General features: G+C 52.5%; 1 protein-coding gene across 1 annotated transcript; it reads right to left on the bottom strand.

Moving 5' to 3' along the window:
• Positions 1 to 283: 283 nt before the first annotated feature.
• LOC128076262 (zinc finger protein 34-like) lies at positions 284 to 3,420 on the bottom strand. Its single transcript, XM_052673702.1, has 3 exons — positions 3,155 to 3,420; positions 2,463 to 2,573; positions 284 to 2,359 (listed from the first exon to the last, which is right to left on the bottom strand). Exons 1-3 carry the CDS (start codon positions 3,186 to 3,188, stop codon positions 1,500 to 1,502), a joined length of 1,005 nt encoding a protein of 334 aa, XP_052529662.1. The 5' UTR covers positions 3,189 to 3,420; the 3' UTR covers positions 284 to 1,499.
• Between the last annotated feature and the right edge of the window lie 8,904 nt (positions 3,421 to 12,324).

Below are 12,324 nucleotides of genomic sequence, written 5' to 3'. Positions count from 1 at the left end.
TGGGCTGGAGGAGGCACCAAAACCAAATCCTGATTGCACCTTTCCCTCTCCTCATTACACATGCTAACATTTATTTTATGAACAAAAAACATAAATACAATGAAGAAAGCTTCAGTAAAACTCAGCTGCGTTATTTAACCCCTCCCCTTTCCACTACAGATGATTCTCAGCAAATCTCTAAGAGCCACGTTACTGCTCTCCTGACCCTTCCCTCAGGTTCATCAGTGCACTCACAAATTACTGAGAGCAACACATGCACACAGAACATCCCTGCACATCTCCTTAGGAAACGGCATCAAAAAGCTGCTGGCAGGCAGAGCAGGAGAGGAAAGCAGGCGTGGTGAGAGAACTGCTTTGGGTAGCAAGGAGAGGCCATCTGCAGCTCCTGGGTTAAGTCCCTTCTGCAGAGGGTGCCAGTGGTGCCATCTCCTTTGCAAACTGCACCTGTGTGGGGTGAAGAATTGGGCTCTCCCTCATCCTTGGGCTCGCCAGCATCCTCAAGGTCTCTCTGTAGGAGTTTTTCCCATGAGAAATGAGGTGCCAGCCCTGAGAGAAACTTCCAGCACCAGGGACACTTGCAGGGCCACTTTATCACATCGACTGGGCAATGTTTAATGGAGCTCAAGCTCAGGATGAAGCTCCTCCTGCAGCGCAGGCATTTCTAGGGTCTCTGCACTGAGTGGATCCCCTGGTAAAAGCTCTGCCCACACATGGGACATTTGTAGCACTTCTTCTACGAGTGCCATCTCCTGTGTGTGAGGAGCTCTGAGCTCTGCACAAAGCCCTTCTCACACTTGAGGCATTTCTAAGGCTTCCTGCCACGTGAACTCACTGGTGCAGGCACGGATTGGACTCCACCCAAGTGCAGACACTCTGGTACCTCAGCAGGTTCCAGCTGTGCCCAAAGCTCTTCTTGCAGGCTGCACATCTGTAGGGTTCCTCACGTGGATCCACCGGTGTGTGATGAACTGCCAGCTGTGGACAGACCTCTTCCTGCAGTCACGGCACTCACTGGGACTCTCCTCTTGGGTTGGTTCTCTGGCGTCGACTGAAGGTTGAGCTCCAGATGAAGCTCTTCCCACACTCCCTGCAGACAGGATTTCTTCCTTCCTGGTGACGTATCAGCAAAGCTGAGGTTTCCTTTGTGCTGCCCCACAGCACAGGAGTTTCTGCAGGGGAGGTAAGAGGTGACTCTCATGCACACAGCCCTGCCAGAAACGGGCCACCTGGCAGAGGGTTTCCAGTGGCTGTGACACATCCCACTCTGGATTCTCCTTTGTTTGGCCGCTCAACACAGCAACTGCAGCTGGAGGAGAGCATTATGCATAATTCTTGTGCAAAGAAAGAGAAAGAGCATTGAGTTTGGCTGCAGAGCTCTTCCTCTGCTCAAGGGATTTGCTTTTGAAGGTCGGCCGTACCTTGGGATGCTTCTTCAGCCTGTGTGCGCTGTGGATGCGCTGGTGGGCGTTGAGATCAGATGTGCGTTTAAAGATCTTCTCTCACTCAGGGCACTGAAAAGCTCTCTCCCCTCTGTGGATGCGCTGGTGGCGTTTCAACGTGGAACTGTTTCTGAAGCTCCTCCAACACTCAGGACATTTGTAAGGTCTCTCTCCTGTGTGAATGCGCTGGTGCTTCTTCAAATCAGAGCGCCTTTTCAAGCTCTTCCCACACTCTGAGCACCCGTAGGGTCTCTCTGCCGTGTGGATGCATTGGTGGGAGATGAGGCGGGATCTCCATCTGAAGCTCTTCCCACACACAGAGCACTTGTAGGGTTTCTCCTCCGTGTGGACGAGTCGGTGCTGGTTGAGGAGGCAGCTGGCTTTGAAACTCCTCCAACACTCAGGGCATTTGAAAGCTGTGTCCTCCAAGTGGAGGCGCTGGTGCTTCTTCAAATCAGAGCGCCTTTTGAAGCTCTTCCCACACTCTGAGCACCCGTAGGGTCTCTCTACCGTGTGGATGCGTTGGTGGGAGATGAGGAGGGATCTCCATCTGAAGCTCTTCCCACAGTCACAGCATTTGTATGGCCTCATTGCTGAGCGCATGCACTGGTGGTTAACGATGCTGGAATCTTTTTCAAAGCCATTTCCACACTCAGTGCATGGATTCTGCTTTTTCTGCTGGCACACATTCTTGCTCCTGGGTTCCTCAGGCTCCTTTTCACCTACGCTGAAGTCCAATGGGCTCCTCCCTGTCTTTCCCAGACCCTTTCCCAGTGGCTCCATGAGCTGCTCACCCTGACCTTGCTCCAGGCCTCCTTGGACATCCCTTCTGATTTCTTCCACACAGACACCACCCCACCGCCTTTCGGCCACACCACTTTCCTGCAGGTCCTCCAGCATATCTGCAATCCCAGTTCCTGCTGGATGACAGGAAATCCAGAAATAGCACACAGTGCCCAAAATAAAACACAGACAGAGACGGCTCTTCCAGACCCAAACTCCTCCTTCCCTCCACCACCTCACCTGGGCTGAGGTCTCCTGGCACGGCCTCAGGGCTACGCACATCTGGGATCCAGGGCTCTTCCCCTCCTTCAAGCAGGAAGATCAGCATGGGTTTGGGGGCTGGAATTGGAGCTTCAATGAGAAAAACAGGGGAGATGAGAGCATTTCCCTCATTCTAGCACAGTGCCTGTTCAACAGCTCCACTCCCCAGGGAGAAATCTCACTTTGGGCCTCAATGACACTGGGCCCACAGCTTCCTTTGCAGCAAAGAATGCTTTTACAACTCTGAAAATTGTGAAGGGATATTTCCTTTAAAATTAACTTGAGAACAGTTTGTTTATTTTCTGACAATATATCAATGACCAAGGCATCAAAATGTATATGGCAACTGAATGCAAAATCCTGCATTGTAAAGGAGTAAGCAAGGAGTCACCTGTTAGCTGGAGCTGGTGACATCATGCTGTGCACCAACACAAGGGCTGGTTTTCTCCCTCCTGGCTGATGCCTGCTTGCCAGCACTGACTCTGGGGCGTTTATGAGTCTGCTGTGCATAAAAATCCCTCCTGAAACTCACGCATCCCGGTATTTCCTTAGTTGCTGTTGTAGTTATCAATATGTAACTGCATGGCAATTTTACTAGCTCCAGCCTGCAGAGGCTCATTCTGCACAGCCAAAGGCGCCCTAACGAGGAGGAAAGGCAGCAAAGCCCTCACCCAGCGAGGCCACGCACTGGTACGTCTCCAGCATCACGTCCCGGTACAGCGCTCGCTGCGCAGGGTCCAGCAGCGCCCACTCCTCCCTGCTGAAAGACACGGCCACCTCCGCAAAGCTCACGGGCTCCTGCAAGCAAAGAGGCTCCTTGCTGGGAACAGCCAAGGCCCAGGGAAGCAGCTCACACAGGACACAAACTCCCGTCCCAGCCGCTTCTCTGGCCCCAGCACACACACGCTGGCTGAGGCCACCTCCCTCTCCCCCTGCATTCACATCCTTCGCCCCTCGGCCTCTCCTGCCTGCTTCCCCCAGCCCCTACCTGAGATGCATGTGCTGTGGCCATCTGCTGCTCTCCTGCACCTGAGATGATCACGGATGGATGGCAGAGTTGAACTGGAGCCTGCAGGGACAAGAGAAATGGCAGGGGAGCTGTGAGGGAACGCAGCAGTCCCTGTCCCAGCCCAGCCCTCCACAGCCCATCTGCAGGGCACTGCCTGGGGGATGGCACAGCAGGCCTTGCACAGGAACACAAGCAGCAACAGCACTGGTAACGCTCTGGCTGAAGCTGATTACAAATCACAAAGCTGACTCCAACTGGGTGGCACAAAGAACTGACACCCGGTTCAACAGCTGAGGGTACATGGACTGTGTGCCTAAAGACAATGCATAGCAAGGAGGCAGTCATCTTACCCCTAAACAGGGAGCAGCCCAAGTGTCCCTTGAACTCTCCTGCACAGCAATGGGCTGCACGACAGGATCTCCCCACAGTCAGGGATGGCTCTCAAGGTCACACCTGGACAGAGATCCCACTCGGCTTCATGTCAACACACCTTGCTGACACAGATCTTCTGTGAGAGACCCAGGGTTCGTTTGGAAATTCATGAGCTTCTCTGAGCTGGTGTGCTACAGGGAAGACCTGAAGGTAATCACGGAATCATAGAATGGCCTGGGTTGGAAAGGACCACAATGAAAATCCAGTTTCAAGCCCCTGCTACGTGCAGGGTCTCCATCCACCAGACCAGGCTCTCCTGAACCACATCCAGCCTGGCCTCAAATGCATCCAGCAATCGGGCATCCACAGCCTCTATGGGGAACCTCTCCCAGTGCGTCACCACCCTCTGAGTGCAAACCTTCCTCCTAATATCTAATCTAATTCTCCCCTGTCTCACTTTATAACCCTTCCCCAGTTCAGTCTCTGTCCACACACTTCAACAGTTGTTCCCCCTCTAGTTCATGCTTTGCCAAAGGACCGGTCGGCCACAAGGAGGTTTCCCACCACCCTTCTCTTCTCCAAGCCCAAAAAGCCCAGTATCCTCATTGCAGTTCTCCCTGCTGGGCAGAGCTGAACTTTCGGCTGCCACTATTTCAGCTTCTGCCCGCCTGGCAGCTCAGGGCCTGAAGGCTCGCGCTGGATGCGTGCCAGCTGCAGCCATCCGCACCAAGAATGCCTCGGCGGCGGCATCTCCCTGCTCCCCACCAGGGGGCGCCGCTTCCCATTCCGCTCCGCACGCACACCGCGCTCACTTCAGGGCACGGTTCTGAGCACCGTGCGCCCTTTGCACGAGGCAGCCTGGGCTGCACTTTACTGACGTGCTGCTCGGGCGCGTTCTCGACGTGTGCTCCAGTCAGCCCACACGCTCTCAGCTTTTCAGCCTCTATTACACAGCCCAGTGCTGGGGCTGGCACAGATGCTGGACGTGCTCAGGGCCCGCAGCTGTGCGCTGAAGGCACCGGCAGCTGCCGGGACAGATTGAACAAAAGCCTTGGGAGGGGTTTGCACATCCCCAGGTGAGCCATCAGCCCAGCGCTAAGCGCACAAAAGGTAACGCTGCAAGGGCCGCTAGAGGCAGATGTTGCCTGCTGGGTCCCCGAAAGGGAAACTGCGGGCTGACGGGGAAGGGAAAGGGGAGTGGAAATTCCCGCCTTGGAGGCTTTGCATTCAGACACTCACAAGCAGGCATCGGGGAGTTGAAAGCTTCCATCAATCCACGCGTGCAGAGCTGCACAGCGAGGTCCTCTCGTGTCTCCCGTGATCCAGAGGGAGAAGCGCAGTCCCAGCTGGGCTGTGTTACAGAGAGTCGACCGGGCAGCAGAGCGCGCTGAGCTCCTCTGATCACTTCCTCGCTGTCCCAGCTCCAACTCCTTCCTGCGCCCCTCCATATACAACCCGGGCTGCAACACGCCTGGGAGCCGCTGCTCGCCTCGTTGCAGCCCGTCTGGCCCAGCAAACCCGCTGTGCTGGGCAGGAGCTGGAGCCGGGACCGGGCTCCCGCCTGGGCTACAGCAGTGCCGGTTCCGCTCCGCACGGTGCCGCTCCCCGCTCGGATCCCGCTGCTGCTGGCAGGGGGCAGGAAGCGTGCGCTCCTCTGCACGAGCCGCGAAGGGCTCCTACCTTGGGTGCGGAGCAGGCTGCTCCCGTCTGGTGCAGGCAACCGGGCTCCTGGGAGTCGCGGAGAGCAGAGGCTGCCGAGTGCCCTCAGCCCGGAGCTGGCCGCAGCACGGCCTCGCTGCTCCTCCTGCCACCGCCGTGCTGCCCGGACGGCTTCCGGCCAGGCTCTGGCCGCTTCGGCACAGCCTCAGGTGCAGGCAGCAATTCCCACAGCGAGCACGGCCCGAGCCGGCTGCCGGGCCTTGGGCAGTTTCACAGCTCGTTCTCATGGCACATCTGCACCCGGGGGAGGGAAGGATGGGGGCAGGGAGGGAGGATGGAGGCTGTGTTTTGTTACGCTAATGATGCGTCGCTTTCTGCTGGGTTCCCTTGCTTCCTTTCCCGGGGACATTCGCACAGCCTTGTGGTCACACATCCCCACCTTGCTGTCCTGCCGTTCCTTTAACAGGGTGCACAACCCTTGGGAGCAGGGTCCCACTTGAGGTGGTATCCTGAGAATTCCGAGAACCTCACAGGTGAAATCTTGCAGGAGTGAGGCTATAATGTGCTCAGGAATGTAAGCTTTGAAATACTTTGGAGAAATCATCACAACAGAAATGTATTGGGGGCATTTGCAGTTAGCTGCCAGGAAGGGGCCTGGTAGTGTTGGAAAAATCCAAGTAATTTTGTCAGGACGGTATCTCTGATAAAAGCAGAATTTATTCACCATTGCAATGGCGGCGTCCCACAAGTAGGAGCGCGCCTATGGACACAGCATGACAGCCTTTATACCCTGTTTTCTCCCCCTTGCCTCCCCCCTCCCCTGTTTCCCCACTGGCTGGGTACTCCAGGTTCACAATCTTATCAGAAGGTTTACATTTGCTATTTACTTGTTAATTTATTTGTTATCTGGTGCCAGTCAGTAGTCATCCTGTTGTTTCCAAGATGTCTCGGTGCTCTCCTTGTCCTGCTGATATGGTGATTTTCTTTAAAGTCATCATCGTTAAACAAAGAGCACTGGGGGATGATGTCAGGCCTTCCCATGTCTCTTCAGGCGTTTCCTCGGGCTGCCACGACTTGTTCTCTGGTTTGCTCTCGTGCAGGATATTCTTGCAGTGTGTATGACAAAATATACATATATACATTTATATATAGAGTATGCGTTCCTGGGAATGTTCGTCTATACGATAAGTGATGTAAACTTATCAGAGATCTTCCCCAAGTTAAGTAGGACTCCCAAAAAGAACTATGATAGCGGAGATCATAAAATAAAAATAATATTGTACAATTCTAATGCAGAAACAACACTTGATTCTCACAATTCCCCCCTTTTTCTTTTTTTTATACACTGTTGATTTCTGCAATTTTTTTTAAGGTTCACTTTTATAGACATCTCCCTTGTCTTCACTTTATCTCCCATCTCCTCTAATACCATAATTATATCCAAATGTAATGGCTCCATTAGTGCTTGCTTCAATAGTGCTCTCTCTATCAATCACTCTACCAGTCCCCTCTCACAGGGGATAACACAGCAACCAGTGGCCATCAAGGCTGCTGCTGCTACTATCAAAGAAGTAAATGTGGATACAGTCACCCCTTTCCATTCACCAAACCAGGACTCCAACCATCCAGTGACAGAAGTATCTATTCCTGATTTTTCTGCCACTTCATTGACAAGGGTGGCACCAAGCCCTTGCAATGCCTTCGTTATTATGTCATCCAGAGCTGTGTTATTGGGATGAAGGTGCAACAACGGGTACCCAGTGTTACATATACATTCCTTTATCATATCTTAGGAGATCCTATTTTCTCAGGCCACCCTACTTGTGGCATATAACTGTCCTGCAATTCTCTTTATTGCACTCTTTGTATAATTTGTAAATCTCCACTGATTATAACAGATGTAGTTAATCCAATCTACATTATTGTTGATCATCACCCACCAGGACAGTGACTCAAACCCTGCAACAGTTTGATTTCTTGCCTTAAAATCATCAGGAACAACAAGAAGAGAAAAGTTTAAATCCTTAGCTTGCCCACATACCAAACAATACTGATATGTAATAATGTTTGTCACAAGAGATACATAAGTATTTACATCAAATGCTGCACTCATCAAATCAACATTTCTAATAATTACAAGAGCTCACATTTCTGTCTTTGGATTCACAATTTTAAGGGTCCATCTGATTTCAGTTCTCACTGTGTTTGATGGACCTTCTTAACTCTAGTATGATGTATCCACAATGCTTTCACTGTTGTGTGGGATGTTAGCAGCACCTGGAACAGACCTACCCAGCCTGGTTCCAGGGGCGAATCTTAAAGAGATTTGTTACATACATATTATTGAGCCATATCAAGGCCTTGGGCTCTAGTTCCTAGAACCAGTTTCTCTTTTTCTCAGAGCTATTCCTATAGACTTATCACATGCTCAGTATCTTGCTCCCTACTTGGGTAGAAATCCCCTTTTGTACAACATAAGGCCTTCTGTACAGTATTTTGAAAGGACTTAACCCCTGTTTGGCTCTAGGTTTTGTTCTGGTACTAAGGAGAGCCAAAGGCAACAACTGTGATCAGGATAGTCCAGCTTCCTGTCCCAGTTTTACAACCTGTGATTTAATCAGACAGTTCATCTTTTCCCCCTGACCTCTCACCTGTGTTCTGTGTGCTATGTGCAATTGCCAATTTATTCCCAATGCTTGCTGACCTGTTGGACAATCTCTGCAATAAAATGAGTTCCCTGGTTGAAGGGTATTGTTGCAGGACACCCAAACCTTGGAATAATCTCCTGCAAAAGTACCTTGGTTACTTCCTTGGCTCTATTGGTCCTGCAAGGGAATGCTTCTGGTCACCCTGAAAGGGTATTGGTTAGAACTAGCATATATCAAAACCCTCATTTTTCCTGGCAGTTAAAATAATCAATTTGCAATTGTTGTCCTGGAAGGTTCCCTTTCCAACAAGCCCCACTTGCACCCTGTTCCTGGTACTAGGATTGTACAGTTACTTTCTGGGGTCTGTACCCCCCATGTTTTATTATGTTCCCTTAGAACCAAATTCTATACAATACTAACGGGCACAACAATGTGTCCATCTGGGTATGCACCCATCTGTCAGCTTGCCCTCTTCCCTTCATTAATTAGATTCCTATCCTTTCTAGAGTACCTTATAGGTTCTGACTAAGGTTCAGGTATTTCAAGTTTACCGTCTGGAATTAAAGCCGTTCACCAATTTCTTTTCCTTCAGCTGCCTGTTTTGCCACCTGATCCATCATCATGTTTCCAGTTTCCTGTACAGTGCCACTCTTCTGATGTCCTTTACAATGTATAACAGCCATGATGTTCTTTGGTAGATTTACATCATGCTGAATTTGTTTTCCTTGTGTGTAAGCAACCCTTGCTCTTTCCAGATGGTACCGCGAGTGGGTACCACCCCAAAAGCATATTTAGCATCCATCCATATATTTAAGGTTCTTGTCAAGGCAATTATTTCAGCCTTCTGAGTGGAAGTCCCCACAGGTAATGGCTGTGCTTCAATTACCCTGTCAGTAGCAGTTACTGCACGTCTTGCCTTACGGTTTCCTTGTCTTCACAAAACTGCTTCCGTCGATGAATCCAGGACTCCTCAGCATCGTCCAACGGTTCCTCCTGTAGCTCTGACCAGCTGGCACAGACAGCCTCCATGCAGTCACACACTGCTGGCTTGGAGGCAGCTCTGCGTTGGCATTCTGGGTGTTCAGCAAATTGCTTCCTTCTTTTTGATCAGTTGTGCTTTCTGTTGAGAAACTTGACAGCCATTTAAATCAAGAAATTCAGCAAGCTCACAGTCCATTGCACACAGTCTTTTGTTACTGTAGCATCCACGTACTGCAGTAAAGTTCCACTGTGAGATGGTGAACCCAAATCTCAGGCTCCCCAAGTTAAGTAGAAGGACTCCCAAAAAGAACTATGATAGCGGAGATCATAAAATAAATATAATATTATAAAATTCTAATGCAGAAACAACACTTGATTCCCACACAACCACCATCGATCACAGTTTTTTAGTGAAGTTGTCTTGCTCATGGGGCCCCCAGGCTCCCCAGCAGTATCTGAAGTGGAATTTGCCTGGGAACTTCCTTTCCCTGTGCTCCTCCATACTCAATTTCATTGATTCCTTATTGTTCCCCAAAGTCCACACCTCATAGCTAGAATGTTAGTGTGAGCACATGCATATTCCTCTTTAAAGCCCAGTCCACAACACCAACCGAAACGCCACTTTCCTCTATTCCACTGTAATCCCTGGACACTACTACAGGTCAAGCCTCTGATAACAAATACGAGGTTACACAAACAGCCAATTAGACTCGATTCCCACATTCACACCACTCAGACCTTGCATCCAATAGTCAGCATTCACACCACACAGCAGCTGCTTATGAAGTCTCCATTGCTGGGTAATGGACTCTGCCTACTTCCCCATGGCACGGGAACACCAAATTCCCTGGGCAAGAGCTATAACCAATGTCCCAGCAAGAACAGCACTTGTATTGTATGTGGAATTCCACAAGCACTCATTTTATAACAGACACACTTAACAATCACAAAGATAACGACAATGAAAAACCAGTTTGGACGCATGATCCTACCAGGCCCCTTCCTGGCAGCTAACTGCAAATGCCCCCAATACATTTCTGTTGTGATGATTTTTCCAAAGTATTTCAAAGCTTACATTCCTGAGCACATTATAGCCTCACTCCTGCAAGATTTCACCTGTGAGGTTCTCGGAATTCTCAGGATACCACCTCAAGTGGGACCCTGCTCCCAAGGGTTGTGCACCCTGTTAAAGGAACGGCAGGACAGCAAGGTGGGGATGTGTGACCACAAGGCTGTGCGAATGTCCCCGGGAAAGGAAGCAAGGGAACCCAGCAGAAAGCGACGCATCATTAGCGTAACAAAACACAGCCTCCATCCTCCCTCCCTGCCCCCATCCTTCCCTCCCCCGGGTGCAGATGTGCCATGAGAACGAGCTGTGAAACTGCCCAAGGCCCGGCAGCCGGCTCGGGCCGTGCTCGCTGTGGGAATTGCTGCCTGCACCTGAGGCTGTGCCGAAGCGGCCAGAGCCTGGCCGGAAGCCGTCCGGGCAGCACGGCGGTGGCAGGAGGAGCAGCGAGGCCGTGCTGCGGCCAGCTCCGGGCTGAGGGCACTCGGCAGCCTCTGCTCTCCGCGACTCCCAGGAGCCCGGTTGCCTGCACCAGACGGGAGCAGCCTGCTCCGCACCCAAGGTAGGAGCCCTTCGCGGCTCGTGCAGAGGAGCGCACGCTTCCTGCCCCCTGCCAGCAGCAGCGGGATCCGAGCGGGGAGCGGCACCGTGCGGAGCGGAACCGGCACTGCTGTAGCCCAGGCGGGAGCCCGGTCCCGGCTCCAGCTCCTGCCCAGCACAGCGGGTTTGCTGGGCCAGACGGGCTGCAACGAGGCGAGCAGCGGCTCCCAGGCGTGTTGCAGCCCGGGTTGTATATGGAGGGGCGCAGGAAGGAGTTGGAGCTGGGACAGCGAGGAAGTGATCAGAGGAGCTCAGCGCGCTCTGCTGCCCGGTCGACTCTCTGTAACACAGCCCAGCTGGGACTGCGCTTCTCCCTCTGGATCACGGGAGACACGAGAGGACCTCGCTGTGCAGCTCTGCACGCGTGGATTGATGGAAGCTTTCAACTCCCCGATGCCTGCTTGTGAGTGTCTGAATGCAAAGCCTCCAAGGCGGGAATTTCCACTCCCCTTTCCCTTCCCCGTCAGCCCGCAGTTTCCCTTTCGGGGACCCAGCAGGCAACATCTGCCTCTAGCGGCCCTTTCAGGGTTACCTTTTGTGCGCTTAGCGCTGGGCTGATGGCTCACCTGGGGTTGTGCAAACCCCTCCCAAGGTTTTTGTTCAGGCTGTCCCGGCAGCTGCCGGTGCCTTCAGCGCACAGCTGCGGGCCCTGAGCACGTCCAGCATCTGTGCCAGCCCCAGCACTGGGCTGTGTAATAGAGGCTGAAAAGCTGAGAGCGTGTGGGCTGACTGGAGCACACGTCGAGAACGCGCCCGAGCAGCACGTCAGTAAAGTGCAGCCCAGGCTGCCTCGTGCAAAGGGCGCACGGTGCTCAGAACCGTGCCCTGAAGTGAGCGCGGTGTGCGTGCGGAGCGGAATGGGAAGCGGCGCCCCCTGGTGGGGAGCAGGGAGATGCCGCCGCCGAGGCATTCTTGGTGCGGATGGCTGCAGCTGGCACGCATCCAGCGCGAGCCTTCAGGCCCTGAGCTGCCAGGCGGGCAGAAGCTGAAATAGTGGCAGCCGAAAGTTCAGCTCTGCCCAGCAGGGAGAACTGCAATGAGGATACTGGGCTTTTTGGGCTTGGAGAAGAGAAGGGTGGTGGGAAACCTCCTTGTGGCCGACCGGTCCTTTGGCAAAGCATGAACTAGAGGGGGAACAACTGTTGAAGTGTGTGGACAGAGACTGAACTGGGGAAGGGTTATAAAGTGAGACAGGGGAGAATTAGATTAGATATTAGGAGGAAGGTTTGCACTCAGAGGGTGGTGACGCACTGGGAGAGGTTCCCCATAGAGGCTGTGGATGCCCGATTGCTGGATGCATTTGAGGCCAGGCTGGATGTGGTTCAGGAGAGCCTGGTCTGGTGGATGGAGACCCTGCACGTAGCAGGGGCTTGAAACTGGATTTTCATTGTGGTCCTTTCCAACCCAGGCCATTCTATGATTCCGTGATTACCTTCAGGTCTTCCCTGTAGCACACCAGCTCAGAGAAGCTCATGAATTTCCAAACGAACCCTGGGTCTCTCACAG

The sequence above is a fragment of the Tympanuchus pallidicinctus genome, unplaced genomic scaffold, assembly GCF_026119805.1.
Source record: "Tympanuchus pallidicinctus isolate F22 unplaced genomic scaffold, pur_lepc_1.0 scaffold131, whole genome shotgun sequence".
In the NCBI taxonomy this organism is placed as follows: Eukaryota; Metazoa; Chordata; class Aves; order Galliformes; family Phasianidae; genus Tympanuchus; species Tympanuchus pallidicinctus.
Note: the sequence above shows the minus strand (reverse complement) of the source record. Positions and strands in the feature narration are given on the sequence as shown.